Consider the following 26,435-nt stretch of genomic DNA (forward strand, 5'->3'; position numbering starts at 1 on the left):
GGAAGGCACCTGACCCAAACTTAGAATAGCCTTTTGACACTTTATAAAGGATGTTTTCCCTGGATGTGATGCTTGAAAGGAGAAATAATCCGTATTTCAGGGGATTCAGATCTTCTTGTCTCCAGGACCGCAGCAACAACTTGGAATTCCTGGAAGGCCCCAGAATAGACTGGCTGCTGTGTGCTGTGGTCCTTCTCTTGGAGCTTCTCCTGCAGGAAGAGCAGGCTCTGCTCCTCCCCAGCCCCTGCCGCAGGCTTAGTGCAGATGCAGTAACACCCCCTTGACGGGGAGTCTCCACAACCATCAGCTGGCCCTTCGCTTCACCCTGGGCGTGGCAGGAACAGGAATGCTCCCCCAAGTCTCAAGTCTGCATTTCCAAATCCTGAGGCAGTCAGGTAGGACCATGTGACTAGTTCTAGCCAATGGGCTATGACCAGCAGTGATATGTATCATTTCTGAGACAAAGCTTTTAATTGCTGGGGCAAGATCCTCCAGGGCTCTCTTCCCTGCCACAGTGACTAAGACGGCCTCTTAGTCCAGGTGGTTCAGGTACAAAAATGTGAAGCCTCCATCAGCCTGAGTCCTGAGCAGAATTCTCTATGATAAGGAGCATGAGAGAAAAATGAACTTCTGTTGTGTTAAGCAACCAAGAGTTAGGGGTCATTGACCAATAAGTCTGACCCAAGGGAGTGCTTGACATTTGGTGCAAATAGCTCCAGAAAATGATGGTTCAGGAAGAAGAAATGAATTTATTCCTGCCGTTAGCAGCAACGCCAATGAAAAGAAGAAAAATTGACCTTTGCATAGTGTTTAGTGATTTTCAAGGCACTTTCATGAGCATGATATAGTAATTGCTGAAACAACGGTGAGACCTGGGTATACTTAGATCTGTTTTAATCATTTTTAAGGTGAGGCTAACCAGTTTTGAGGTGAGGCTGAGGGGTTTCACACCCCCTTCTTGAAGTCGTAACAGTGGCTTCCGCTCTTGTAACTGTCATCCTCGCAGGCGGCACATGATGCTCAAGAGAAAGGACTCTCAGAGGCAGCAGAAAGGACTTAACAGCTTCAAACACCTTCCCGAGAGCCAGCATAGGCGAGTTATGTAGGTCAGGCAGAACACACAGCCCCTCCCATTCCTCCGCCCAGGAGTCCTGCACTCCTGGAGTCTTGCCTGGCAGCAAGATATGACTTTTACATAAAATACAACAGTGTTTGTCCCTCGGCCCCGTGCTGTAATTATAAGAAAACATCTTCAAGTGCTATTTAGCTTACTCAGAGCAACCTTGCTGCCTCTGAATCATAGCTTTTCACACAGGCCATGTGGTATAAACTCAAGGTTATTTTTTAAGTAATTTGTTTTTGTGGTTACAAACATAATGAATGGTTATTATAGAAAACGTGTAAAATACAGGAGAGCACAAAGACAAAAATACATATTATTCATAAACCCCACAACCAGAGATATCCATTATTATAATATTAGCCTTGCCATATTTTATAGCCTTCTCTGTCAAAATCGGTATCATACAGCAATTACTGATATTTTGTAAACTGATTTTACTGTTATTGTTTTATGAACATATACCATGTTTTCAGTATTCTTATTTGACCTGATTTTAGCGGCTGCACTGGATTCTATTATATCTTTTCACCCTCCTGTTACTGGGCATTCATGTTGCTTTAAGTCATCTGCTGCACAATGTTGTGATAAAGCTCTTAGTGCATTCATCTTTATGCGTCTCTGTGTCTAAAAAAGAAAGAAAGAAAGAGAACCCTTGGCCAAGGGACTTGGACACCTTAAGACTTTTTCACACTGTTACCAATTTCCTCTTCGAGAGAATAGTGTAGGTGAGTCTCCATCTGCCACACCTCACTTTAATGGGATGGCACATCAGTCAGGCTCTGGTTAGTGTCTCAATGAAGAGAATTTAATGTGAGGGTTGGTGTGACAGGCATCGGCAGGCTGCAGGATAAAACGAGTACAGCAAGATAACTCAGAGAGACTAACTGCAGAAAGCGTGCCCCACCTCGACAGCTGCGGAAGCGAAGGAACAGAGTAGGGACTACAGGAACCTGCAGGACTGAAGCAGGGGGTCCCGCTGGAGCCGGAGCACAGGCCTCTGAGGAGGGGGTGCTGCCTGTTGCTGCTGGCACTGGAGGACTTCATACCAAAGTCCCTGCAGACCTGCGACTCAGACCTCTGAGGTGTTCCTAGCTGGTGTTGGTGCCTCTGAGGGGCATGATAAGGCTATGCCTGGATTTAGTTATGCAAAAATAACTAAATAATTAATTAACTTAACAAGATTAAAAAAATGCTAGAGTGTGGAACTAGCTGTTGCCACCAGAGTAAGGCACCCTTACTGAGAAGACCCTGACAGTATCCGCAAGCAAACCAACAGGATCAAGTCCTCCTTTCTCCAGCCTTGCAGCCTCCCTCCAGCGCCCCCTGCTGGCAGAGCCTAACATGGAGCCGGCTGACAAGGAATGAGATTTGCACAGTCCCAGGCCCAACCTCATAGAAAGGTCGATTTGGAGCTGAATGACAATAGCCTAATAACCAGACAGGCATCATCACATTCTAAATATTTTTAGGTAGTATTTTTAATATCAGTGATCCAGAGCAAATTAAGACATTGGTTAGTAAAATATTTTGATGATTTACAGTTTTATAATACATAGAGATCTGACTTCAGAGCAAACTGGGAATTCTATAAAAAACGAGATACCTAATTACTACCAAGTGATATTAATTTAAAGTGTTTTCTACGTGCCTAGTACTCAGCTCAGCAGGCAATGGAGGTGAGATTGGTACCGGCAGCCAGATGTCAGGGCCCAAGATCTTAGTCTTATCTCTGTACTGCACCTCCATCCCCTTCACCAATTAGGTGACACTCTGGTTCTTCCTATGGCCATACCATGAGGACCAACTCAACAATCTCGGACCCTTGCCAGAAATTTTTGTTTGTTTCATGCTTCAGGGCCTCTTGGTAGTTAAGACTGCTCGCACGTGAAGTTTTCAGCATTTTAGAAACCAAAGGCCTGACAGTGAACGCCAGAGTGGACTCAGCCCCATATTTTGATCTCGAGCAAGCAATCATAGCACACTGGAATCATAGAGCGGCATTAAAAACTATTTGAATCTCTCTGTAACATTCAGTAAAGAGTCGTTCAGACTGTATTTGAACACTTTTCATGACCTGTAATATACAATGGAGCCTCTATATTTTTCGATGGCTCTGATTAATTAAAAAAGTCCTTACTTGCAGAGTGTTAAGCTCTGTCACTCTACAAGCTCCACTTGAAGAGTTTTGATCTCTCTTGACAACACAGCTTTGCAAGTACCCTAGCGCAGCTGTCACATCAGCCTTTCCCTGATGTTGTTGTGAGGAGCACAGGTATTTTCCAAGGTAGCAAAATCTCAAACATGGCAGAGTGGATGGACAGAACTCAGATTTTTTTAATTGGGGAAGACCCACATAGAAGAAGTTTTCTTCATGGTTCAGAGCACAAGTTTTAAAATTAGACCAATCTGAATTCAAGTCCTACTTGAGACAATTTACTAGCTCTGTGGCCTTAAGCAGGTTGTTTAGTCAAATGGGAATGTTAGTACCTACCAGACAGCAGTGTTGTGAGGATTCGGTCCACTATGGCTTGTAGGTACTTGCCTTAGTCACAAAGGAGATGTTCAGCAAATGAGATTGATCGAGTGTATCGTGAATGTGATTAATTTTATTTGCACACAATGTTATGAAAATGTCTCAGTAATTCTCATCAAAAGATCATTCTATTTCATCCCAAAAGATCAATTTCTGAGTTATGCAACAACCTGTCAATCCACCGAAAAAACAGAGGTAGATAGCATGTGGAGTCTGAAGACATGAATTCAAGATCTTGTTCCACCCATTATTCTGTGATTTTGAGTAAATTGTCTGACTCTTGGTTTCTTACACTTATAAAATGCACTCACATAGCAAAAATGCCCACCATGAAGTAGTATGGAGCAATTAGAAGCAACCAATTAGAATACAGAGCAATGTGGATGGATCTGAAAACATAGTTTTGAAAGAAATAAGTGATCAGCAGGATGAGAAGTATAACAATGTCATTTATGTGAAATCAAAACAATCACACACAATATATTATCACACCCATGTAAATTACAGAAATCCAAAGTATTGCAATGATTGCCTATGAGAGGAAGAGAATGCAAGCAAGCTGGAAGACTTAAAGGGATAAAACAAAAGACAAGAGGGACCTCAACAAAAAAATAAATGAACAAACAAATAAATAAAATAGGAAAATGATGCTTCCCTACCTTTCTTACATGATTATTCTAATGATCTGATGAGATTATGCATAGAAAAACAAAAATTAATTTACTGTTTCCATTATGATCTCCCTATTAGACAAATGAACTGAGCAGAGGTAAAAATTCCCCATCCCTCTGCAGCAGGAAGAACATCTCCAGGCAGGGCCTGGGAAGCTTGCCTTGCTTCAGAGAAGCTGGTGGTGAGATGACATCAGAGTCTTCATGAAGGAGGAGCAGTCTCCCCCTCGCTTCTGGAGACACCACTCTTTGGCACAGCCAGAAGCAGAAGCAGCCTTCTTCCCATGGATTCGCTGCGAATGGTCCACTCGGGCCCTCGGAAGAAGAGGCCCAGGCAGACAGGAGCCTCGATGGCTCCCCCTCTTCATGACATCAAGTTCCGAGATTTGATCCTCTTCATTTTGGAGAAGAAAATGGGAACCACCCGGAGAGCCTTCCTCATGGAGCTGGCTCGAAGGAAAGGATTCAGGGTTGAGGAAGAGCTCAGGTAGGACACCGCTGGTTCCATTTGTGAATTGGTTTTGTGAACAGCTTCCCTGAAACCTGAGGAGCCTGTGTTTTCTCCCACGTAGAGAAGACGCCGTGTTCCCACTGGGAGAACAGGTTTGAAATCGAGGAACAAATCTGAGCCAATTTCTATGGGAAAGAAGCAAGTGGGGACTGAATACAATTATACAGAAACTAGTTAGCATTCAAAGATGAGGTAAAAAAAAAAGTTTGCCTTTCATTCACTTTTATGAGGTGAGGTATCTAAGGATGATAAACAGAGACCTAGTTGGCAAATTCAATGCTGAAACCACTCGATTTCATTCTTGACCAACTTGAACAAAATACCACTGAGTTCTATCAAAAATTTTTCAGCTACTTGGAAGAAGAAAGAATGCTTCAGTTGCTTGGCTCTTAAGCTAAACATCTGGCTGTGCTGAGGCGACCAGTGTCTGTGACAGGCTAGGATGAGTGACGGTAGCTGGCTCACTGTAGGCACCCAATGTGGCCTTGCTCTTGCTTTTTCCAAAAATTAGTCTGAGTGGAGATTGTAGAGAGAAGGATGCTAGTTAACGATTCAAGGACTATTCTGTCCCAGGGTGGCAGCTACCAGGCTGAGAGTGATAAGGTCCCTCGGGGAAACCCAGACAAGAAGGCAAGTGCAGCGCCCACTGGGGCTGCCTCGGCTGGTTCACTCAACACCCACCCACACCCCAGCAATTAGCCTGTGGCTTTTACTAACTGTTATGGCCGCTCTTCATTGGTCTCAAATAGAGAGAAGAGAAAACAAAACAAAATGCAGAAACAAATGGCATTGCAAGCTTGACATAAATAGTTCCAAACTGAGCAGGCAGGGGGCTTGCGGCGAATGAAGGATGGTGGTCAGGGCACCTGGCTGGCCGCGGTGGTCAAGCAACAGGTCCCATGGCATTTGTTTTCTTCAGGAAAAACTGTAAGAATTCTATGTGAAATTAAATTTGTATTTAAAAAATCGTCTTTATATTTAAAAATAAAGCTGACAAGCTTTCCCTGCTGAAAAAATGCCAGCTTCAAATTGCTTGAGAGACATATGTCAAAAGTCAATAATCAGACATGACCATTTTCACAAGAGCCATAATTCATATGAAAAGGCAAAGTCACAGAAACATTTTATTTTTTATACCAAAGTGCCACATTCAGAAATTCCTGAGTCTCCTGTGACCTCTCTCCCATCTGATGTCTCTTTATATGGTCTCCTTTGCCCCCTCTGCCTCTTCTCTTTAACCCCTATCTCATTTGTGATGTTAAACCCAAAATTCCATTAGATTTCATCTAATTGTTAAGTCTGCCTAATTTTATAGACTTACATAAAATGTTAACATTAAGAGGGGCAAGATGACATAGATGAAGAGGCCAAAAATCAGAAATTTAAAAAAAAAAATGGAAAGAAACAGAAATTAAAAGCCTTAGCAAACAGAACTGCTTTTTTTTTTTTTTTTTTTTTTTTTTGCGGTGAAGAAGTTTGGAAAGGGCCAGGCAGGAAGGTGGGAGTCAGAAGGCCAAGGAACCACTTACACAGAAAACTCTCTGTAGAACAGTCCATACTGCCAGCAAGGGCTGCCTAGTTTAGCTACAGACACAGCTACCAGTGTGCACTTGGGGGCTGAAGCAGGAACTGGGAGAGGTGATGGCAGGCAAGTTTCTTCCTTTGGCAAGAGAGCCCCAGGGGCAGCTCTGTGCCCCAGATGCCTGCGGCCAGGGACCAACCCCAGCTGCTCAAGTGACAGAGGAACCTGGTGCGTGGGGAGCAAGCTGCTGCTGTGCACGTGACGGCGGCAAAGTTCCCAGGCTGGCAGCTCAGCAGACACATTAAATACAAATGTGTTCTCTGGCATGGAAATAAACCACAGGAAGTAGGAGTCCTAGCTCTCAAACGGAATTTTTGTACTTAAACGTATAGACTTTAATTGGAAAGGACAATAGAAATCATTGTAAGGGGAAATCTCTAGACAAGAAATCTGGAGACCTCAAATTCTGGCTCTGACCCTTCCCAGACGTATCATGTGGGACAAGACCCACCCCCCACTCCTCGCTGACCTTGGTTTCCAGATAAATGGTTTGATCTGTCTGCTGTGATCACCAAATGTGATGATAGATGCCAATGTGCTTTGATAAATTAAAAGTTATGCAAATGTAAAATGTGAATGTTTTCTCGTTAATTAACTGGATCCACTGACCTTTACAGCAAACCCCCAAGGAGAGGGTACTGTCTCCATAATACAAATAAACTAGGTCAATAATATAAACAAATAGAACAAAGACAGGAAGGAAACCCATCAAAATGTTGTAAGTGGTTATTGTTTTCTGGGGGGAGCAGTAGAAAGCAATTATAGCTGCTTCTATTCTCTGTGTTTTCCAAATATTTTACATTATGCATATATTTTAGAAATGAAAATGAAAGCTGATTTTTTTAAAACAAGGGATGCTTCTCAATAGTAAAACCTAGCTATAACTGTCCTGTCTAGCAAATAGGATTCAGAGAAAGAGGAGCTAAGGGGGGTGGAGGAGTGGGGTATGTTCTGAAAATAGACAGTGATCTTCATAGTTCCTAGCACATTCTTTGGCTTCCAGGAGGATTAAATTTGAGGAAAAGTCTGATTCTTGCTTTACCTGGGCCTGGTCACACAGTTTAGAAATGATGTACCTGGGCGCACTGACCTGTCTGGAGCCACTTTACCCTCCAGCATGTGTGCCCCGTATCCTTACCTGGGGAAGCAGAAAGTGTTGTGGCTGGGAAGGGTGGTTCCCCAGGGCTATGGACCCCTGAACCCCTTCTTAGAGCAGTTGCTGTGAAATCCTTGCAAGTATAAAGCCCTTCTCTGCCTCTTTGAGATGTAAGTCTTCCAACCAGCCCAAACTGTCTTCTCAACGACCAGAGAGTCAGCTCTTTGAAAGGCAAACATCCAGGGAAAGAACTCTGTCCTGTTCTCTGTGGGAAGGGAAGGGCTCTAACTAGCACCTCCACCTCCTGTCAGAAGGACTCAAGAAATTTGTTTCTCCTCTGAACAAGCACCAATTAGCAAATCCAAGGGGTCTGGTCACGTGGGCCAACTCCCCTTAATGCCCCTAATGCCTTTCCTTTAACACATTAGAAAAAGATATATTTTCTTATTTACGCTATTACAGTTGTCCCAACTTTTCCCTTTGCCCCCTTCTTCCCAGCCCGCCCCACTCCCTCAGGCAGTCCCACGCCACTGTCCATGTCCATGGGGCACACGTATTTGTTCTTTGGCTAATACTTTCACCTTCTTTTCACTAGTCCCCACATGCCCCCTCCCCTCTGACAGCTGTCAGTCAGTTCCATATTTCTATGCCTCTGATTCTACTTTGCTCATTAGTTTATTTTGTTCATTAGATTCCACTTATAAATGAGATCATATGATATTTGTCTTTCTCTGACTGGTTTATTTCACTTCGCATAATAGTTTCCAGGTCCATCCATGCTGTTACAAAGGGTAAGCATTCCATTTTTACTACTGTGTAGTATTCTATTGCATCCACTCCTCTACTGATGAGCACTTGGGCTGTCTCCAGATCGTGGCTATTGTAAATAACGCTGCTATGAAATAGGGGTGCATGCATTCTCTTGAATTGGTGTTTTGGGATTCTTAGGATATATTCCCAGAACACAGCCCAGCCTTTAAAAGGTCTCCTGCCTTGTGTTTCCTTGAAATTGAACTCTAATCATGCTGGACCCTCTTCCCTATTATAATAGTTATTACTAAATAAAATCTATCCTTACAGCTTTAACTAGTGTCCAGCTTTGTTTATCTTTGGCAATGTCCCATCGCTTCAAATTCATGGTGTCTGAAATCAAAATATTAAAAGTTATTGTTTGCAAAATAAACTGAACACCAGATGAAAAAGATACCACCAGCTCTAGAACATGTGATGTTGAACTAGTCCACCTCTGGGCCCCTTCCAGGTCCAATGTCCAAACACATTTTCACTGGTTCCTCTCTCTATTTTTTTTCTCACTTTTCCCCCCTGACCTTGAACCGTTTTCTCCCCATACCTCTCTCTAAGACCTAAGAGCCCCAGACACCCACTTAGGGGACAGAACGTCCTCCCCGAAGCACAGTGTGATCCATGGCCTCGCACCTGGCTTTGCTCCTCAGCTCACCCAGCCGCCCCTCCCCAGCTCCCGCAGGCCAGGGCACCATCAGGGCTGGTGAGCGCCGCACCCCCAGGCCTCTGCCAGTTGTCTTACACACAGTAGGGCTTCAGGAAATATTTGCTCCACGGAATGATTTATCTGGTGAGTGTGGCACCAGCCAGGGGAACTTGTAATTTTTAATTTTTGTAATTAAAATATTTTTCTATAATGCACCAGTATTACTTTTGTAACCAGCAACATGATGAAGACTTTATTTTTATATATTCAAGAGCATGCACTGTAAATTTTAGCCTTGCTCTGGTCCAAATACTTTGTGTTTCAAAATTTATGGAATTTAAATTAATGGAAATGCTCATAATACCATTTAAGATAGGCCAAAAAAATGAAGGCAAACCTTCCCAATCTTAAGTCTATTAGGGCAGGAAATAGAAACCTGTCTTTACTGCTTCAATTTTTTTCTGTTTTAGGGATTCTTAAATGGATCGGTTGCTAAGGGAAATTGGCAGGGAGGGTTTTTAAACTGTAAACTGCTCAGCTTAGCTGTAGATTAGTATTTAAAGTCATTGCTTACAAAATAAGCCTTACATCACATGGGAAGAATCAGCAATGACCTTTCCAGGGAAAGAAAACCATTTTCAAGGCAAAGATAAAAGTAGGCGAGCACCCATGAAAACTGGAGAAGTTGAACTGGGGTCAACCTGTCTCCAAGCAAAAAGGATGCTGCCTCTTTCTTCATGGGGAGTTTTTCTAATAACACTGAGAGGCGGCACTAGCCAGGAAAAAAATGACAGGACCCAGGTATCAGAGAAAATAATTCAGAACTAAGATTGATGAGTTAATTCTATACCTCAGAGCTTTCCAGACATCTGAGTGCCACATTTAGGGTTCTTATGTCTTTTACTGCATGTGTTATATACTTAATGTATTTCTTTTAATTGTTCCTAAACTGAGTTCTTAAAAATAATTTATCTTAAGGAATAATATAAAAGCTATGAAACCCATTAAAACCATATTTGATAGGCATAAGATAAAAATGTGGATATAAATAAACACATATGCTTTTTAAATGTTTGATTGTGTGCCTGATAAAAGTATCTGATGTACTTGCAGAGAAATGAATGCCACGTTGGGAAATATTGCTGTAATTAAGCCCAGCATCCAGTGTGGGGCAGTTAAAGAAAGATCTTGCTTTACAGCAGTGTTGCTCAAAGTTGCCTTCTAGGGCTGTGAGTGGGTTTTAAAATATGGGTGCTCCCACGGAGAAGCAGCTGGGTCTATTTTCCCTTTCATTGCATCTCAGAAGGCGTGTGACTGCTTCAACCAACAGAGTAACACTATGTGACTTTTGAGGCTGGGTCATAAAAGGCCCTGTGGCTTCTGCGGGTCCCTGGATCTCAGAACCTCATGTAAGGAGTCTGAGTCCCATCTGAGACAGGCCACGCAAAGGTGTTCAGGTTGATAGACGCACTGAAACCCCGCCTCCCAGCCATCTTCACCCAGGTCTCAGACGTGCAGGGCCATCTGGAACATCAGCACCTCCCTCTGGACCACACCAACAGAGGGATCACCAGCCAAGCTGCCTGAATTCCTGACCCACACACTTGCAGATATAGTAAAATTATTACTTTTTTTTAAGCCATTACATTTTGGGGCTATTGGATGTACAAATAGATAACTAGGACTGACTATGTCAGAATCACCAAGGGAATTTGTCAAAATGCATGTTCCTGGGGTCTCAGTAAGATTTACTGAATCTGAATCCCTGGTACCAGGGCCCAGGAGTCTGCATTTGAACCCAGCCTCAGTGCATTTATTCATTCTACCAATGGTCTTCCTATTGGCCATTACTATGAATCTGGCAGTGTGCTCCAGGGCACCAGGTATGATTATAATCCAGATTGTAACCATGCAGATTAGATCATTGTCCCTGCCCTTGGGGACACCAATGAGGACAAGGAGTGCATTTCAGTTCAGCGCTGGATTCAGGAGAAGACCCTGCATGTTTGTTCTGTGGGAAGTTAAGGGACAAGTTCTATTTCAGAATTGCTTTAATTGGTTCAAGACATCCCAAACCTAGTCCAAGATATTAATTAGTCAAGGCTAAGAAAGTAGGTGTATTTAAGAAATCAAATCCACTGATACTTCAGGAACAGCCATCTCAGCAGTGCCTTGGGGTCTTTGAAGGTTGGGGTTGACTGTGTAAGCCTGTCTACCTTTTATTATAAGAAGAAAGCCTAGGCCCTGGCCACATGACTCAGCTGGTTGGAGCATAGTCCCGTGCTCTGAAAGGTCACTAGTTAGATTCCTGGTTGCGTGTACGATCCCCAGTTGGGGTGTCCCTGGGAGGCAACCTATCCTCTCTCACGTCAATGTTTCTCTCTCTCCCTCTCCCTCCTCTCTCCCCAAAAATCAATGGAAACATGTCATTGGGTGAGAATTAAAAAGAAGGAGAGGAATGAGGGAAAGAAAGAGCCCAGGCCTCTGAGGGCAAGGCAGATGCTACCTCAGCCCCAGCCCCAGGTTTTTGGTGTTTTTTTTCTTTTTGACCTTAAAAATGACACTCATGTATGTTATTTCTCCTAAGTAGAAATATGATGATAGATCGTTCATGACAGAAAACACAAAAAAATACCAAAACAAACAAAACCTCACTCAGGGGTCTAACCACAGTCTAGAAGAACGTTAAGAGATTGCTTGAGTCATGCACACCTGGCTTTGAATCCTGGCTTCATGTAACCTCCGCGAGCTTTGGTTTTCTCATCTAAATTTATATTGCTCACCTCCTAAGAATATACAGCTGTATCTGCTGGCTCCCTATCCACAGATTCAACCCATCAGAAATGGAAAATAACTTTAAAATTCCAGAAAGTTGATTCCTAAACAATACAGTATAACAATTATTTACATAGCATTTACCTTGTATTAGGTGCTACAAGTAACCTAAAGATTAATATATGGGAGGATGTACGTAGGTTATATGTAAATATGCCATTTTATATAAGGCACTAGAGCACCTGAGGACTGGTGTCTATGGGGTCCTGGCACCTACTCCCTGTGGATACCAAGTGACAACTGTACACATGTGGGTGCATATATGTGTGTAACTGTTATTGTTTTTTCTAACAGCCTGTTGTATTTCTCTTTAGCCTTTTTCTTTGCATATGCCCGTGTGTCTTACCCTTTCCCTGACTTTCCCAGGCACACCGGGTGTCTCTGTTAGAGGCAGGGCTGTGTTCAGAGATACGCCAGGTGAGGAGGTAGTGGCAGTGGAGCAGGCATGGCGAGAGCAGATGTTGAGGGGCCTGAATTTGGAAGACGAGCCCCAGGGCTCCTTCGCAGCAAACCGGCCTCCCTCCCCGGTTTAGGTGAAGCCCTGGGCTCAGCGAGCCTGGCTGCCTCCCTGTGGCTTCTCCATCTTGGTGTGTAGCTATGGCAACTGTTCTTTCAGAGTTTCTGGGACGATTATACATGTCTTGCAGTCTTATTGTAGCTCAGACGATATTGGACATAAAATACCAAAACATAAATTCATTGTGGTAGAAGCAGAGACAGTGGGCTAATGGCATTATTAATAAGTATTATGGTATCTCTATTGCTGATCTTTGGAGGGAAACGGGGTTTTTAATAATTATGATACTCATCCAGGTGTTGTTCCTTCTGCAGGAAGGAGCGGCTGTCTCCACAGCCATGGAGTAGGCACAAAGTCACAGAAGGGCAGCTCAACTTTGTCCAGCATACAAGCTTTGGATTCAAATAGAACTAGGATCAAAGCCCTGCTCCTCTGGTCACTAGTCGGGTGGATTTTTACATCTCCAAAGACCTCTTTTCTCATGTTTAGATGGGTGTGATAATACCTGTCTCATAGAGGTGTTGACAATAAAATAGGTAATGTATGGAATGGGCTTACAATAGCATCCGGCACATAGTAATTTTCCGATATTATTAACATTTTCAGTATTGGAGTACTTACAGCAGGGAGAAAACCAGCAAATAGACAAAGAGCTGCCACAACACAGCACTAAGAAATTGTTAGCAGAATACACTAGAGGCAGTGGCTCTCCCTCCCCTCTGAGGTTTAGATGAAACCCTAACAATTATAATAATAATAGGTATTATATTAAATATTATTATGTTACATCAAATGTTATTTAATGTAATATAGTATTTATTATAATAATAAAGGGCAGAAACAAAAACTGGATATGTAGCTCTATTAATCCTTTTGTTGTCATCTTAAAGTCTTCACACGAACAACCTTTCAAGAAGTTTATTATAAATAAATGTTGGAATTATGTGGGCCTAAAATAGGAAAGCCATCTCCCCTCAACGTTCATAAAGTGTTGTTTTACCACAGCTTACCTGTGGTGGGGCCTGTGGCACGTTGCCATCCAGATGGTCTCAGCTCTGACACCAGCCCCCACCTCTCTGCCAGTGCCGGCCTCAGATTCCAACTGTCAGCCGAAAGGTCGCACTGGTTCTATTCCCTGTCAGAGCAGACAATTGGGTTGCGGGTTAGGTCGCCACTCAGGGTGCATAGGAGAGGCAACTGATCGATGTTTCTCTCTCACGTTGATGTGTCTCTCCCTCTCTTTCTCTCTCCCTTCCCCGCTCTAAAAAATAAATAAATAAATAAAATCTTTTTAAAAAATACTGGAAATAACATACATGGCCCAGGAAAGATCATCAAAAAGGATAAATACTGTTTACTAGTTGTGTGACCTTCAGGATGTCACGTAACCTCTCTGTTCTTCAGTTTTCTCATTTTGGGTATGGATGACATACCATTTACTTGAGGAGCTATACATGAATATTAAATGAGATGATGTGTGTAAAGTTCTTGGACAGTGCGGAAACATGGTATGTGCTCAGTAGTTATTAGGGAAAATATCCTGGCCCATCTTACATGGCAGAAAAACATGTCAAGCAATATTTCCTACAGGCTGGTCACCACCTATTAATGGGCTATGTGATCAATGTAGTGGAAAGTTACAAGCATATCCACTTGTATATCTATTTCTATTTTGGGTCATAATATAAAATCTATTTCTCACGTGGCTCACAGCGAATCTGAAAGGCACTGGATTAAAACCCTCTACAAATAAAAATGAAATGGCACGCCAAAGACATAAGCAGAGTGCGAGGTGCTACGTCAGAAACAATTTCATCTTCCACATTCTCTGGACCTTGACTTTTCATTGACACCACAATCTTGCTAATGTTTTCTTAATTTTTCTTGCACCTGCCACGTAACATAGACCGCAGTTGCTCCACTAATTGAAATAGAGAGAATTCCTCTGTACAGTGGCCTAACTTCTCCCTGCCTGTGGTCAGGTGTAGTATGTGTCTTGCTCCATCATATGGGATGCTCTGAACACCTTGGGGAAAGAGGAGAGCTTCTGATTCTGAAAGCCCCATCAGCTGGTAATTTTGTCTTGCATTCTGCAGTGATTCCGTCACCCACATTGTGGCAGAAAACAACTCTGGTTCAGAGGTCCTGGAGTGGCTTCAGGTACAGAATGTAAAAGCCAGCCCACACCTAGAACTCGTCGATGTCTCCTGGCTCATAGAATGTATGAGAGCAGGGAAACCAGTGGAGATGACAGGAAAACACCAGCTTGTCGTAAGTGGCATGGTTGTGATTTCCATTACTCTTTGCTTGATGGTTACGGACATCGGCTACAGAATCAACAGACCTGGGTTCTCTGCCCACTCCTTGCATGACCTTGGGCAAGTCAGCTTTTCTGAGCTTCAGTTTCCTTCTCTATAATATGAGATAACAATAGTGCCTACGTTATAGGATGGTTTTGAGGGTTAAAATAATATAGAAAGGCACTTAACACAAAGTCTGACCAATGCATAGTGAGCACTTAAGAAACAGTAGCTATCTTATGATGAGGTCTATACACAAATACTTCAAAATATTGACACCTTCATATTTCTGGCAACCAGAGAAGTAGAGGGTTCCTATTTTTTTTCCTACTATAACCATTCATTAAAAAAAATTCAGGCAGTTAAGATCTTAATTCAAAACCCTTCACCAATGTGCTAGAACCCTCAGGAAGAAGGTTCAGACCGTAACTACCTAAATTCATGGGAAAGGAAAATGGTATTTAATCAATGGTCCTTTCTGTGGAGGATTTTTTCTGATTGCAAAAATAACACATGTTAATTATAGCAGATTCAAATATTAGAGATTCATATAACATGAAACTGGACTCTCCTGTAATTTTATCCTCTTTCCAAAGATAATGGTCACCAAGCTGCCCCCAATTTTTCTTCAAATGTATCTATTATTATTACCACTGATGGTTATTAAAAATGGATGCTTCTGTATTTGTTTAGGTGAGCAAAGGCTTTTCAGATAGCCCCAACCCAGAGCCCCGGGAGACCCCACCACTTGATGTAAAGATCTCTCCGTATGCGTGTCAGAGAAGAACCACTTTAAACAACTGTAACCACAGATTCACGGTAATGGGGCTTCATAAGACCAGAGCGAATGAAGGGCTTGCAACTCCTTTCTATGGATCTACAAATTAGGAATTTTTCTGAAAAGCTAGGAGAGTTTTCCCCACACTCACCCACCCACCCCCAAAGCCTGATCTCTGTTTTTTCTTTCTGTCAAGACTGGGTCTGTTTCTCTCGTGGAAATGGACCATATATTTGGATTATATTCTTTAGGGATGGTAGGTTACTATTTATTGAGAGTTGTCATTATTGGGCAGAACACTTGTCAAAGGCAAATATTCTGAAAAATCAAATACTGCAATTAGTCCAAAACATAGCAAGAGCAAATTACATAGAAATAGCAATAATGCAGAAACAGTTTTTGCTGGGAAACCAAAAGACTGAGAGACAACAGACCTCGCTTCTCTTTTGGGGAAGTCACTTCCTCTCTCGGGGCTTCGGTTTCTCTTCTGCTCAATTAGAAATTAGCTAGATTACCTCTAAAGTTCCACCCAGCCCTGAAGTTGGGCAGCTGCATTTCAAATGAGTCTAACAAGCCCACCACTGCTTATCCCCCAGTGCAGAGTCAGTCATCAAGTGGATAAAACATGCTATGTATACTGAATACAACCTTCTCATCTCCAGCTTTCTAGCCCCACATGTGCAAGAAGACCAGGAATTTGCAGCTAGTGGGCAACATGAGCACAATGCCACACAGCTGCAGCTACTTCCTCCTCAGCTAGAAGTGCAAACATGCCCTACCTTAAATAACCCCCGCCTTGGGTCTGTGCCACCTGATTACACCCGTCACTCAACAAGCCTGTTAAGTGCTGACTGTGTGGGTTTTTGTTGCTGTCATTGTTGTTATTGTTTTATGTACAAGCTAAGAGATGGGGATACCCAGTGATCAAGGCAGAATCCTGGCCCCAGGCTGGTGGGAGGGTCAGCAAGCAAAGAGGAAAGGATCGGCAATGCTGAGTGATGACATACAATAGCATGCAGTGAGCATGAGATCACACTTTAGTTAAGTCATTTATGCATATCTAATGGCAGTGATCTCAAAGTTTCCTTACAAAGCACTCTGTGGCCTGTCTTTTCAATTCAACTGCACTTGCCTAGCAAGGGAGGGATGCAAAGGTACTGGAGACCCAATCCTGACCTTCAAGGAAAAGGTGAAGCAGCGTGCCAATACTTAAAGGAGAGCAAGAGACACTTGCAAAGGACCACTAGCTCAGGGGCCAGGAAATAGACTGTGTTTTACTCACTGGGTTTTATTCTTCAGGATGCCTTTGATGTACTGGCTGAAAACTATGAGTTTAGAGAAAATGAAGGCTCCTGTGTGGTATTTATGAGAGCAGCTTCGGTACTTAAATCTCTGCCATTCACAATCATCAGTATGAAGGACCTAGAAGGACTTCCCTGCTTGGGAGACAAGGTGAAGAATATCATAGAGGTAAGGGTGACATGTGATTTGTCATGCCTCCTAATAGGAAGGTAGGTGGGCATGTAGGGATAGAGAGTGAAAGAGAGAGAGAGAGAATAGGTTTTTCTGTCAATTATGTAGATGTATTCATGACTTATTTTACTTTCTCTTGATAGATTAGATAGAAATAGAAAGATGATGGATGATGGATGAATTGATAAATAGATATAGATAGATAAGATAGAGAGATGATAAATGAATGTAATCCATATCCAATATTATGACAGCTGGAGTTACAGCGGACTAGCTAAGTGGAAAAAGAACTCTCCTGCATTATTATTAATCACAGTGAAGGACTCAGGTGACCTATAATCTCAACAGCAGGGGGTGGTCTGGCTTCAGACACAGGATGGGTGAAGGGCCCCAGTTCCATCCGGGAATGTCACCCTCCAGAATGGTGGTGGGTGTAAGAGGCAGTGGAGCTGATTCTGTATTTCTGCATATATGTTTCAAGTAGAGAGCCAAGGGTGGGTGTTTATTTATTTACTGATGTTGAAGGATTCCCCAGCAAAGCAAGTTGGTCAACCAGGAGTATGTTTCAGCATAGTCAAGTACAAGATCACTTAATCAAGAAAAACAATCCTAACCCTATGTAGAGAGTTAGCCAGATAGCATAACTCTGAGCCAGACATCACAAGGCCTTGAAATTTGGATTGGCTTTTCAATGAGTCCAAAATTAATTCACTCAGATTAAAAGTCTTTTTTGTTCCAGCAGGTTCATATTCATTGAGAAAATTATCACAAATATTTAGACACACTTTGGTCAATAAAGATTCTGGTTTGGTGTTCTGGTTCTGTAGATTTGGACCCAAATCATTCGGCACCTTTGTTCCTGAGGATTACAAAGTAATCCTTGGAAATATAATGATCTGGGATTTTCAAAATTATGGGGAAATGTCTTGTTTTCTCCAGATAAGCTAGAGAAACATCGTCCACACAATGGATGTCCATTTTATGAAAAGCCAAGCTATTACATCTATGAATGTATCTTGGACTATGACTGTCCAACCTCACTAATTTAAAATATTTTCCAACTTCTGTCTCTGTAGGAAATTATTGAAGATGGAGAAAGTTCTGAAGTTAAAGCTGTGTTAAATGATGAACGATATCAGTCCTTCAAAGTAAGAGATTTTACATATATTTATTGAAAATGGTTTTTCAGTTAATCTCATTACTTATTCTAGGTGGCAGTATTAGTCAGTTTGGACTGCCCTCACAGGATGCCATGGGCCACTCAAGTAACATATATTTCTTTTCTCACAGCTCTGGAGACTGGGATTCTGAGATCAGGGTGCCAGCATGGTTGGGTTCTGGGGAGGGCTCTCTTCCTGGCTTGCAGGTGGAGTCCTTCTCAATGTGTCCTCATATGACAGAGAGAGAGAACAGCTCTCTGGTGTCTCTTCTAATCCCATCATTATAGCTCCATCCTCAGGATTTCATCTAAAGCTAATTACCTACCAAAGGCCCCATCTTCAAATATCATCACAATAGGGGGTAGGACTTCAGCATATTAATTGGGTAGGGGTGGGGAGTAATTCATTCCATAGCAGTGATCTAGGGAGCAGATGCCTGAATAAGTATGGGTGCTGGAGCTTATTGCCTTACTATGATGAAATACAAGTTACCTTACCTTCCAGGATCTCACACGAAGTGCAGACAGATGAGGTTGGAGTCTGGGCTCTGCCACTTACCAGCTGTATGATGGTGGAGAATTCATACAACCTATATGCAAACCCCTCTTTAGATGGTGAAGATAAATATGCAAAGCATGCATGTGTGTAAGGGACCTTTGGCCAAGAGAAGTGTCCAATAGGGGTAGCTGCTGTCAATGTTGAAAGTGCGGGCCATTCCATGATCAAATTACAGAGATGTCCTGTGCAGATGCCAGAACCTGCCTCCTCATGTCTGTTTCATTTATCAAGAAAAGACTCTCCTGAAACAAATATGTCTCTAAAAAATTACTATCACCCACCCACCTGTTACATTCAGGAGAAACAAGGGTCAGAGATTTGTTTACACTTTTTCTTAATCCTTTGACCTTGAAAAGTATCACTTCATTGTCATGGTTATTTTAGGACTGAAAGCGTGCCTTTACTTCCATTTCAGCTTTTTACTTCTGTATTTGGAGTGGGATTGAAGACATCTGAGAAATGGTTCAGGATGGGTTTCAGAACCCTGAGTAAAATAAGGTCAGACAAAACCCTGAAGTTCACACGAATGCAGAAAGCAGGTAAATTGTGTCTTCTAAAAATCTCTGACTGTTCCCATGGGGCAGGCAGGTCCTCACAGAGCTTTAAGTCAGTTGAATTTCAACTCTAATGTCTGTGAGCTGAGTTGCTTGTTTGGGCTCTTTTCATGCTCTGGTTAAAAGCAAATGCTTTTGGAATCAGACAGCCCTGGATCCAAATCCTGGCTTCAGCATTCTCCACCCATGTGATCTTGAGTAAGTCTGTTAAAATCTTTGAACCTAAGTCATTTCATCTATAAAAGCAAGGTAACATTGGTACGTAAGTGGGAAATAAATCAAATAACGCGGGCAAAGTGCTTAGCGTTGTGGCTGGCACAGAGCAAATATGCTCTTTGTAGAGGATGTTGTCATTCCTTTACGTCCAGATGTCAAACCAGGTTGCGCTGTTGATCTGCTTCTTACTGAACTGACCCTTCTACCCTTTGGGTTCTGGTTGGGTAAGGGGTGTGAGTGTGGAGTCAAGAGTAGAAGGTTGACATGGAGGATTGGTAAGTCAAGAACATTTGAAGAAACTAGAGTTGTTGCCTGGCACAGATATGGATCTGTTTTAGAAACTGTAGAACACCAGGATATAGAAGGGAAATAGTGGAAATCCAGACACAGGCTGATCAGCCCAGCTGGCCTCGTTAACCTGAGAAGAGAAGACTGTGTTGACTGAGGCATCCTGAGAGCCTGGTGAGGCCTCCCGGAGGTTGAAAATGGCTGGGTCACTTCAATTCAGGAAGGGTCCTGGTGAACTCTTTTTAAATGAAGAAATGCTAATACGCAGTAAAAACTATATCGTACATGTCTTAAATGTTTACTTTTAACACACAATAGGAATGCAGTTTAATTGGGATTTAAAAGGGCATCACATCCAATTGTGAGCCCTATGGATCCTGAGTTACAAAGGATGATGAAGGGATCAACATTTTAAATATGAAAGTAAGGGGATCTTCTACAAGAAAAGACTAGAAATAAAAAGAAAACAGCCATCCTCTGTTTCGGTGATGAAAAGAAACAAGCAACAGGAGAGGAAACAAATCATATCTTGGTGGTTCACATCAATGCTGATATAGACAACCCCTACTCTTCTCTCATCGAGTTGCTAACCTCTGAGAGATTGCTAATACGCTTTGTAAGATGCCACATAGGAAATAAAAGAGTCTAAGGGGAAAAAAAGACCAAGTATTTATATTCTGGGCTCCTGAAAGTACACATTTAATAAGACTGATGTACATCAACCAGCTTTAGAGATGACATTAAAAAGAAATTTACATAAATATTAAACAGAAGTAATAGGTGTCTTGGAATGATAGTAAGGACTCTTAACATAGAAATTTTGGGGTGTCAGTGTAGTGTTTGACTTAGATAAAAACCCTTATCAGATGACACCAAAGGCTCTCAGGATCCAAATTACTATTCAGCAGCTTTGCAAGCTGGAATTTTTTCTCCCTACCAGGCTCTTCCAGCCCAATGAATGAAGCAGCTATTATTCACTTAATCAGTTAGTGATAGCTGTCAGACTGTTTAATACTCTTGCTTTATGTAAAACTCTAGGAATGACTTTCATGCTTATAGCTGAAAACCCCTGCCTATATGTATTCCTTTAGCAGCATAACAATGAATGGAATTGTCAATGGGAATAGTTTAGAACACTGCAAAGGTAAGCTAAATGAACTCATTAAACATGTTGAAGGTATGCCCCATAGATCCAATGGAAAACCTGATTCAGTTTTATAATTGCACTTGGTTTTATTTCCCTAAGGCTTGAGGATTCACATGCCACATCGGCCTTGAACAGTCAATGTCTGAAATATAATGGCACACATATAACATTACTCAGTGTATTGTTTCTTGTAATAAGTTAACCTCCCCAACCATATCAAAAAGGAAAGCAAGAAAGCTACTAAAGTTGCCTTCCTGGGCATCAACAAATTATTAATACTCATAGTCTCTCCAATTTCATTCCTAATATCCACAAGTGTCCTTATACTGTTGTTAATCATGACTTTTGGTTTATGAACATCCTGAATAAGCCTAGTTTTATGGTTACCAAGTGAGTTGCAGTTTGAATATCAGCCATGATGAAAAATTTTGTATTGATACAAAGGCTAATGGAACACTGCTTTTTTATTTTTTTATATTAATAAATTCTGTATTCAGTTTTTTTAATTGATTTTTTTTTATTGTGGTAAGGGCACTTAACATGAGATCTACCCTCTTAAGTGATCTTTTTCCCTTAGTATCAAAACTTATTTATCCATTTCCTGTTTGTGCACATATGAGTTATTTCCAGTTTTCAGTTATTATGAAAAAAAAGTGTTCTATGAACATTTTGTACCTGTGGATATATGTCCTAATTCCTCTTGTGCATAGACCTAGGAGCGAAATTGCTAAGTCAGAGCATAGATAGCTATTGATTTAGCTCTAGTAGATACTGCCCGATAGTTTTCCAAAGTGGTTGAACCACTTTACACTCCCACTAGCACTGTCTGAGATTTTCAATTGTTCTATATCCTCACCTACACTTGCTATTGTCAACCTTTTCTGTTTTGTCTGTCTTGGTGGTGAGTAGTGCCATTTTATTGTAGTTTTAGTTTGCATTTAGTTTGCATTTCCCTGATGACCTTTTCAAGTGCTTTTAGGCCAATTGCTCTTCCAAGAGGTGCCTGTTGAAGCCTTTTTACCTTTTAAAAGCAGGTTGTTTAGTCTTGTTGATTTGTAGGAGTTAGCTAATGTTCTGGATGTAAGTTCTTGGTCAGATATACGAAATGCAAATATCTTTTCACATTCTGCAGAATGCTTCTTCACTTGCTCAACAATGTCCTCTGATGGGTGTTAAGTTCCTATATTTAATAAAATCCAAATTATTGATCTTTTCATTATAGTTAGTGGGATTTTTTTCACTCTGTTTCAGAGATACTTGTTGACCCTAAGCATCATGAAGAAATTTCCTGTTTTCCTTCAGAAGCCCTAATGGACGTGATGTGGATCATAGACTTTTGCAGTTAGGTCTGTGATCCACATCACATTCCTTAACAAATTTTTAAATGCACAATAGAGTGTTGTTAACTGCAGACACAATGATATAGAGCAGATCTCTAGAACGTATTTGTCTTACGTAACAAACTTTGGACCCATTGAACAGCAACTTCCCTGAAGAATAGTTTTTTAGATCAAACTCCCAATGGACAAAAATGTGCATATTGCAATAAAAAATGTGGCTTAAATTTTTTTTTAATGAGAGGAAGTTTTTGGACTGATATCAAAAACAACAGTATTCCACAAGCATGTAGTTTGGTGTTGGTCACAATAATAGAGGTATCAGTGTGAACATCACCTTCTCTTTGTCCTGCTGTCACATTTATGCAACTGTCCTCGTTTAGAGATAACATGTGATATTTGGATTTGAGAGTTTTGTGACCATGATGTTTAAACCAAATGAATTCCCTGCCTCCACCCACCCACGATCCTGGAGGTAAGAACAAGGACCAATAGATTTGTCCCGTACCTTTCCTGAGGTCCAGTGATGGGTGAAACTGCAAGGAAGTAGACTTAATCTCAACAGAAGCAAGAACTTCCGATGCCCCCCCATTTTTGAAGGGGGTTGAGAAGAATTAAGACCTACTATGTTAGCAAATTTTAAGTATACCACACAGCATTGTTCACTATAGTTGCCATGCTATCTGGTAGACCTCCAGAACTCATCAACCTGCATATCTGAAACTTTGTACCCCATGATGAATATATTCTCTCTCTCTCTCTCCCCCTCTTTTTAGAAATAAATGATAAAGGGTCTTAGGGTTTGCAAATGGAAAACACAACAAGTCAATGTCCATAGTTTTCCAAAGAAGAAAGAAAACCTGAGGGGGTTTTTGGAAGTGAAAAGTACATTCTCGAGAAGGGTCAGTCCCGCAATGTTAGCCTGCTCCGAAATGGAAATCTAGATGACTGGTGGTCTGGATGCATGAACATCCTTTCCTTAGTCCTTCAGGGGGTATCAGAGGGTTATCTGAAACCTTGATGCATACCCAGGCATTGATGCAGGGCTGGAAAATTCAAAAGTTTAGGTTCCCAGACCAGTTAGAACAAGAATAGAATTGTTTCCCCATACCTCAACCTACTTGATTTCTATCTTTTTAAATTCTTGTTTATTTTATGACAGCTGTTCCAATTTTTATCACTTTGCCCTCTTCCGTCCAACCCACCCATGACTCCCACAGTCTATGCCTACACCATTGTCCATGTCCATGGGTCACTGACATGTGATGAACTTCTCTCTGTTTCCTCCAACCCCCAGCCCCTACACTACTTCTAAGAGTTAGACTTTTTCAGTTCCCCATACAAGTGAGATCATGCAATATTGGTCTTTCTGTGTGATTTATTTCATTTAGCATACTCTCCTCATCCATGTTGTTGCAAATGACAAAATGTCCTTCTTTAAAAAGCTGTATAATATTCCATTGTATGCTAATTAGCTTGATTCTGGCAATCATTTCACAATATATGTATATCAAAACACCACATTGGAAATCTTAAATATATGCAGTTTTTATTTGTCAATTATATCTCAGTGTAATTGGGGAAAAAACTGTCTAAACAGACTTTACAGTTAGGCGATGGGTTGCCTCTGGAGATAGCACGGCCTCCCACTATTAGAAAGATCCAAGCAGCGTTTGAATGACTCCATCTTGGGGGTCCTAGATGAGATGGCCATGCCTTGTATTGAAGCGTAATTAGTTGTCCTCAGGATCTCCCCTGCACTTCTGCTTCCCTCTCCTCCAATACTTACTTCGTCCCAAATCTTGGAGATAAGGTTTCCATTTCTGTTACTCCTTCGCTCCACACTGCCCTCCATGGGTCTGCAGGAATAATCGTCATTATAAAACTCTTCATCACAACAATCATGTCTGAGCTTTCATTTATTCATCATGGTCAGCCAAGGAAACAACGAGCCGCACCACCAAAGACATTTTATACCTCAGATGCAGATTTACCCTCTTCCTATTCTTGACTTTAACTTTCTAATTCGCCTGTCACCTTCCAACCCTGAGCCTACCCATCCCAAATCTTCATGCATTGTCTTCTTTAAACAATAGGGTGCAGCTGATTGATCAAGAAGACCGGTTCTTCAATAGGAAGTCAGATTTGAAATGCTTGGTTTCTGCAGGGATACGCAATACTGTCTCTTTCTTAGTCAGGAAATTGTGAGCCTCTCAGTCAAAAAGCAAAAAGCCGTTGTTACCAGAAAAAATTCACAACCAAGAGAGCAGAAGCAACTGGTCTGTGCAGAACAGGCTGGCGCCGTTGTCTGTAGCCACGTTAGCCATATGTGGGGGCTGAGGACTGGTTGTTTCACATGAGACACGTCACTCTCTCCATTGACTGTCCCCTGGCCTCCCAGGATTCCTCTATTATGAAGACCTTGTCAGCTGTGTCACCAAGGCGGAAGCAGAGGCTGTCAGCGTGCTGGTTAAAGAGGCCGTCTGGGCATTTCTTCCCGATGCCTTTGTCACCATGACAGGAGGGTTCCGGAGGTAAAAAATGAGGGTTGCTTTTGCCTCCCCTGCTCTATCACCTTGAGTGGCTCCCTGTGTCCTGAAATTCAGGCTTCTGAGCATGGCACACAAGATCTTTGGCCTCTCTCTGCAGCCTTGTTTCCTACACCCCATGTTTTATTCCAGTGACCCCAAGGGCTCGTCATTCTCTGCACACACAGGGCTGTCTGTTGCCACTTGCACTGCCTTTCTTCAAATCATCACCTGGCTGCTTTCTTCTCATCCTTTAAGAGTCCATTCAGATGCCTTCTCCTCCAGAAAGCCCTCCTTGACTCCCTCCTTCCCAGGTATGGGGTAGGCACCCCTCTTCTGTGCTTGGACAACTGCGAAGTAATTTGTGTGTATGCATCCTTTCCCCACTAAGCTTTTAGAGCTTAGTGCTCAGTGAGAACCAGTGCCTGGTACCTGATGCCAAGTGGACCCTCAGAAATATTGGTTGAGTCAATGAATGAATGAATGAACGAACGCACTCTCCACAGAGACGTGTGCAGTTGTTGGATCCTGAAGCCTCCATCTTCAGGAAGAGATTCTTTCCTCCTCACACCTTCCCCTTACTCCCCTTTGGGCTTTCTTACCGGGTGCTGTTGGCTGCTCTGGCCAGCTGGGTTTGAGGTGAGAGAAGAAGTGGAAAGACAAGATCAGTCCAAGAAAAGGCCCTTCGTCAAGTCATAATTCCAAGAGCCCTATCTTATATTATGTGAATATAGTTCTTGGTTTGCTTGTTGCCATGCTTGTCTCTGTGAATTGGGGGTGGGGTGCATGTCAGAGTGTGCAGAAGAAATAATCTTCTTTGCCATTTTTTATCCACATACACATGATCAAATATACATAGTTTTATTTTTGTGTGTGTGTCCTAAATTTACTTTGCAAGGTATGGAGTTGTGCAACCAAGGATATTTTGTTTTACACATACATATGTGGATTCATTTATAATTCAATAAACATTTCTTGAGGAATTATGGTGAGCTAAGAAGTGTTCTGTGAAGGAAGTATAAAATAGCAAATAAGATTTTTTAAAAAAGGTCCTTTTTTCACGATACATTTTAATAAAAAATAATGCCATGTTTATAAGTGAATCTGAGATGATCTGGGAAAAGGCACACCAAAGTTTTAACAATACATACTTAATCCAAGCCTGAGATGGGTAATTGAGAAAAAGGTAAGGACTATTTTTATAGTTCATACTTTATATTTTTGTATAAAGTCTTTAAATGTTCTAACAGTCAACATATAATAATTTTGTGTTAAAAATTAAACCTTTTAGCCCTGAAAAAAGAAAGGATATTTTATTTTTAAAAAATGTCAGGAGCACTTTGTGTTGCAAACCTTAAGCATAGGCATAAAAACAAAGGTGGCTATTAAAAATTGAGAGCTAAAAATCTAATTAATTTCCATTTTGTACTGTCTTTTAATCAGGGGTAAGAAGATTGGGCATGATGTCGATTTTTTAATTACCAGCCCAGGATCCACAGAAGACGAACAGCAGCAACTTTTACCTAAAGTGGTAAACTTATGGGAAAGGAAGGTAAGAAGAAAAACCAAAACTGGATGTTTGGGCACTTGAGCGTTGCATTGATGCCACTGAGTGTTGCACACTATCTCACAATCACATAGTGACTAATCGCTTCTCAATTATTTGCAACAGCCAACACAATGCCACACGACATGCCATGAGACATACCCACACTGGGTCCTAGAGTCCATGCTATGAACATGTATCTTGTTTATACACCCTTGTCCTATTACCAAAG

General features: G+C 41.7%; 1 protein-coding gene across 1 annotated transcript in view; it reads left to right on the top strand.

Moving 5' to 3' along the window:
• The first annotated feature begins 4,611 nt into the window (after positions 1-4,611).
• The window catches only part of DNTT (DNA nucleotidylexotransferase), a 28,253-nt gene continuing 6,429 nt past the window's right edge, over positions 4,612-26,435 (top strand). The window contains exons 1-8 of the mRNA XM_054581702.1: positions 4,612-4,814; positions 14,415-14,589; positions 15,312-15,437; positions 16,696-16,866; positions 17,946-18,017; positions 19,003-19,126; positions 24,531-24,663; positions 26,101-26,209. Coding sequence (XP_054437677.1) covers positions 4,612-4,814; positions 14,415-14,589; positions 15,312-15,437; positions 16,696-16,866; positions 17,946-18,017; positions 19,003-19,126; positions 24,531-24,663; positions 26,101-26,209 — 1,113 coding nt within the window. The remainder of the gene's footprint in view (positions 4,815-14,414; positions 14,590-15,311; positions 15,438-16,695; positions 16,867-17,945; positions 18,018-19,002; positions 19,127-24,530; positions 24,664-26,100; positions 26,210-26,435) is intronic.

The sequence above is a fragment of the Pteronotus mesoamericanus genome, unplaced genomic scaffold (assembly GCF_021234165.1).
Source record: "Pteronotus mesoamericanus isolate MK-2021 breed Mesoamerican mustached bat unplaced genomic scaffold, CSHL_Meso_final contig_657, whole genome shotgun sequence".
NCBI classification, from domain to species: domain Eukaryota; kingdom Metazoa; phylum Chordata; class Mammalia; order Chiroptera; family Mormoopidae; genus Pteronotus; species Pteronotus mesoamericanus.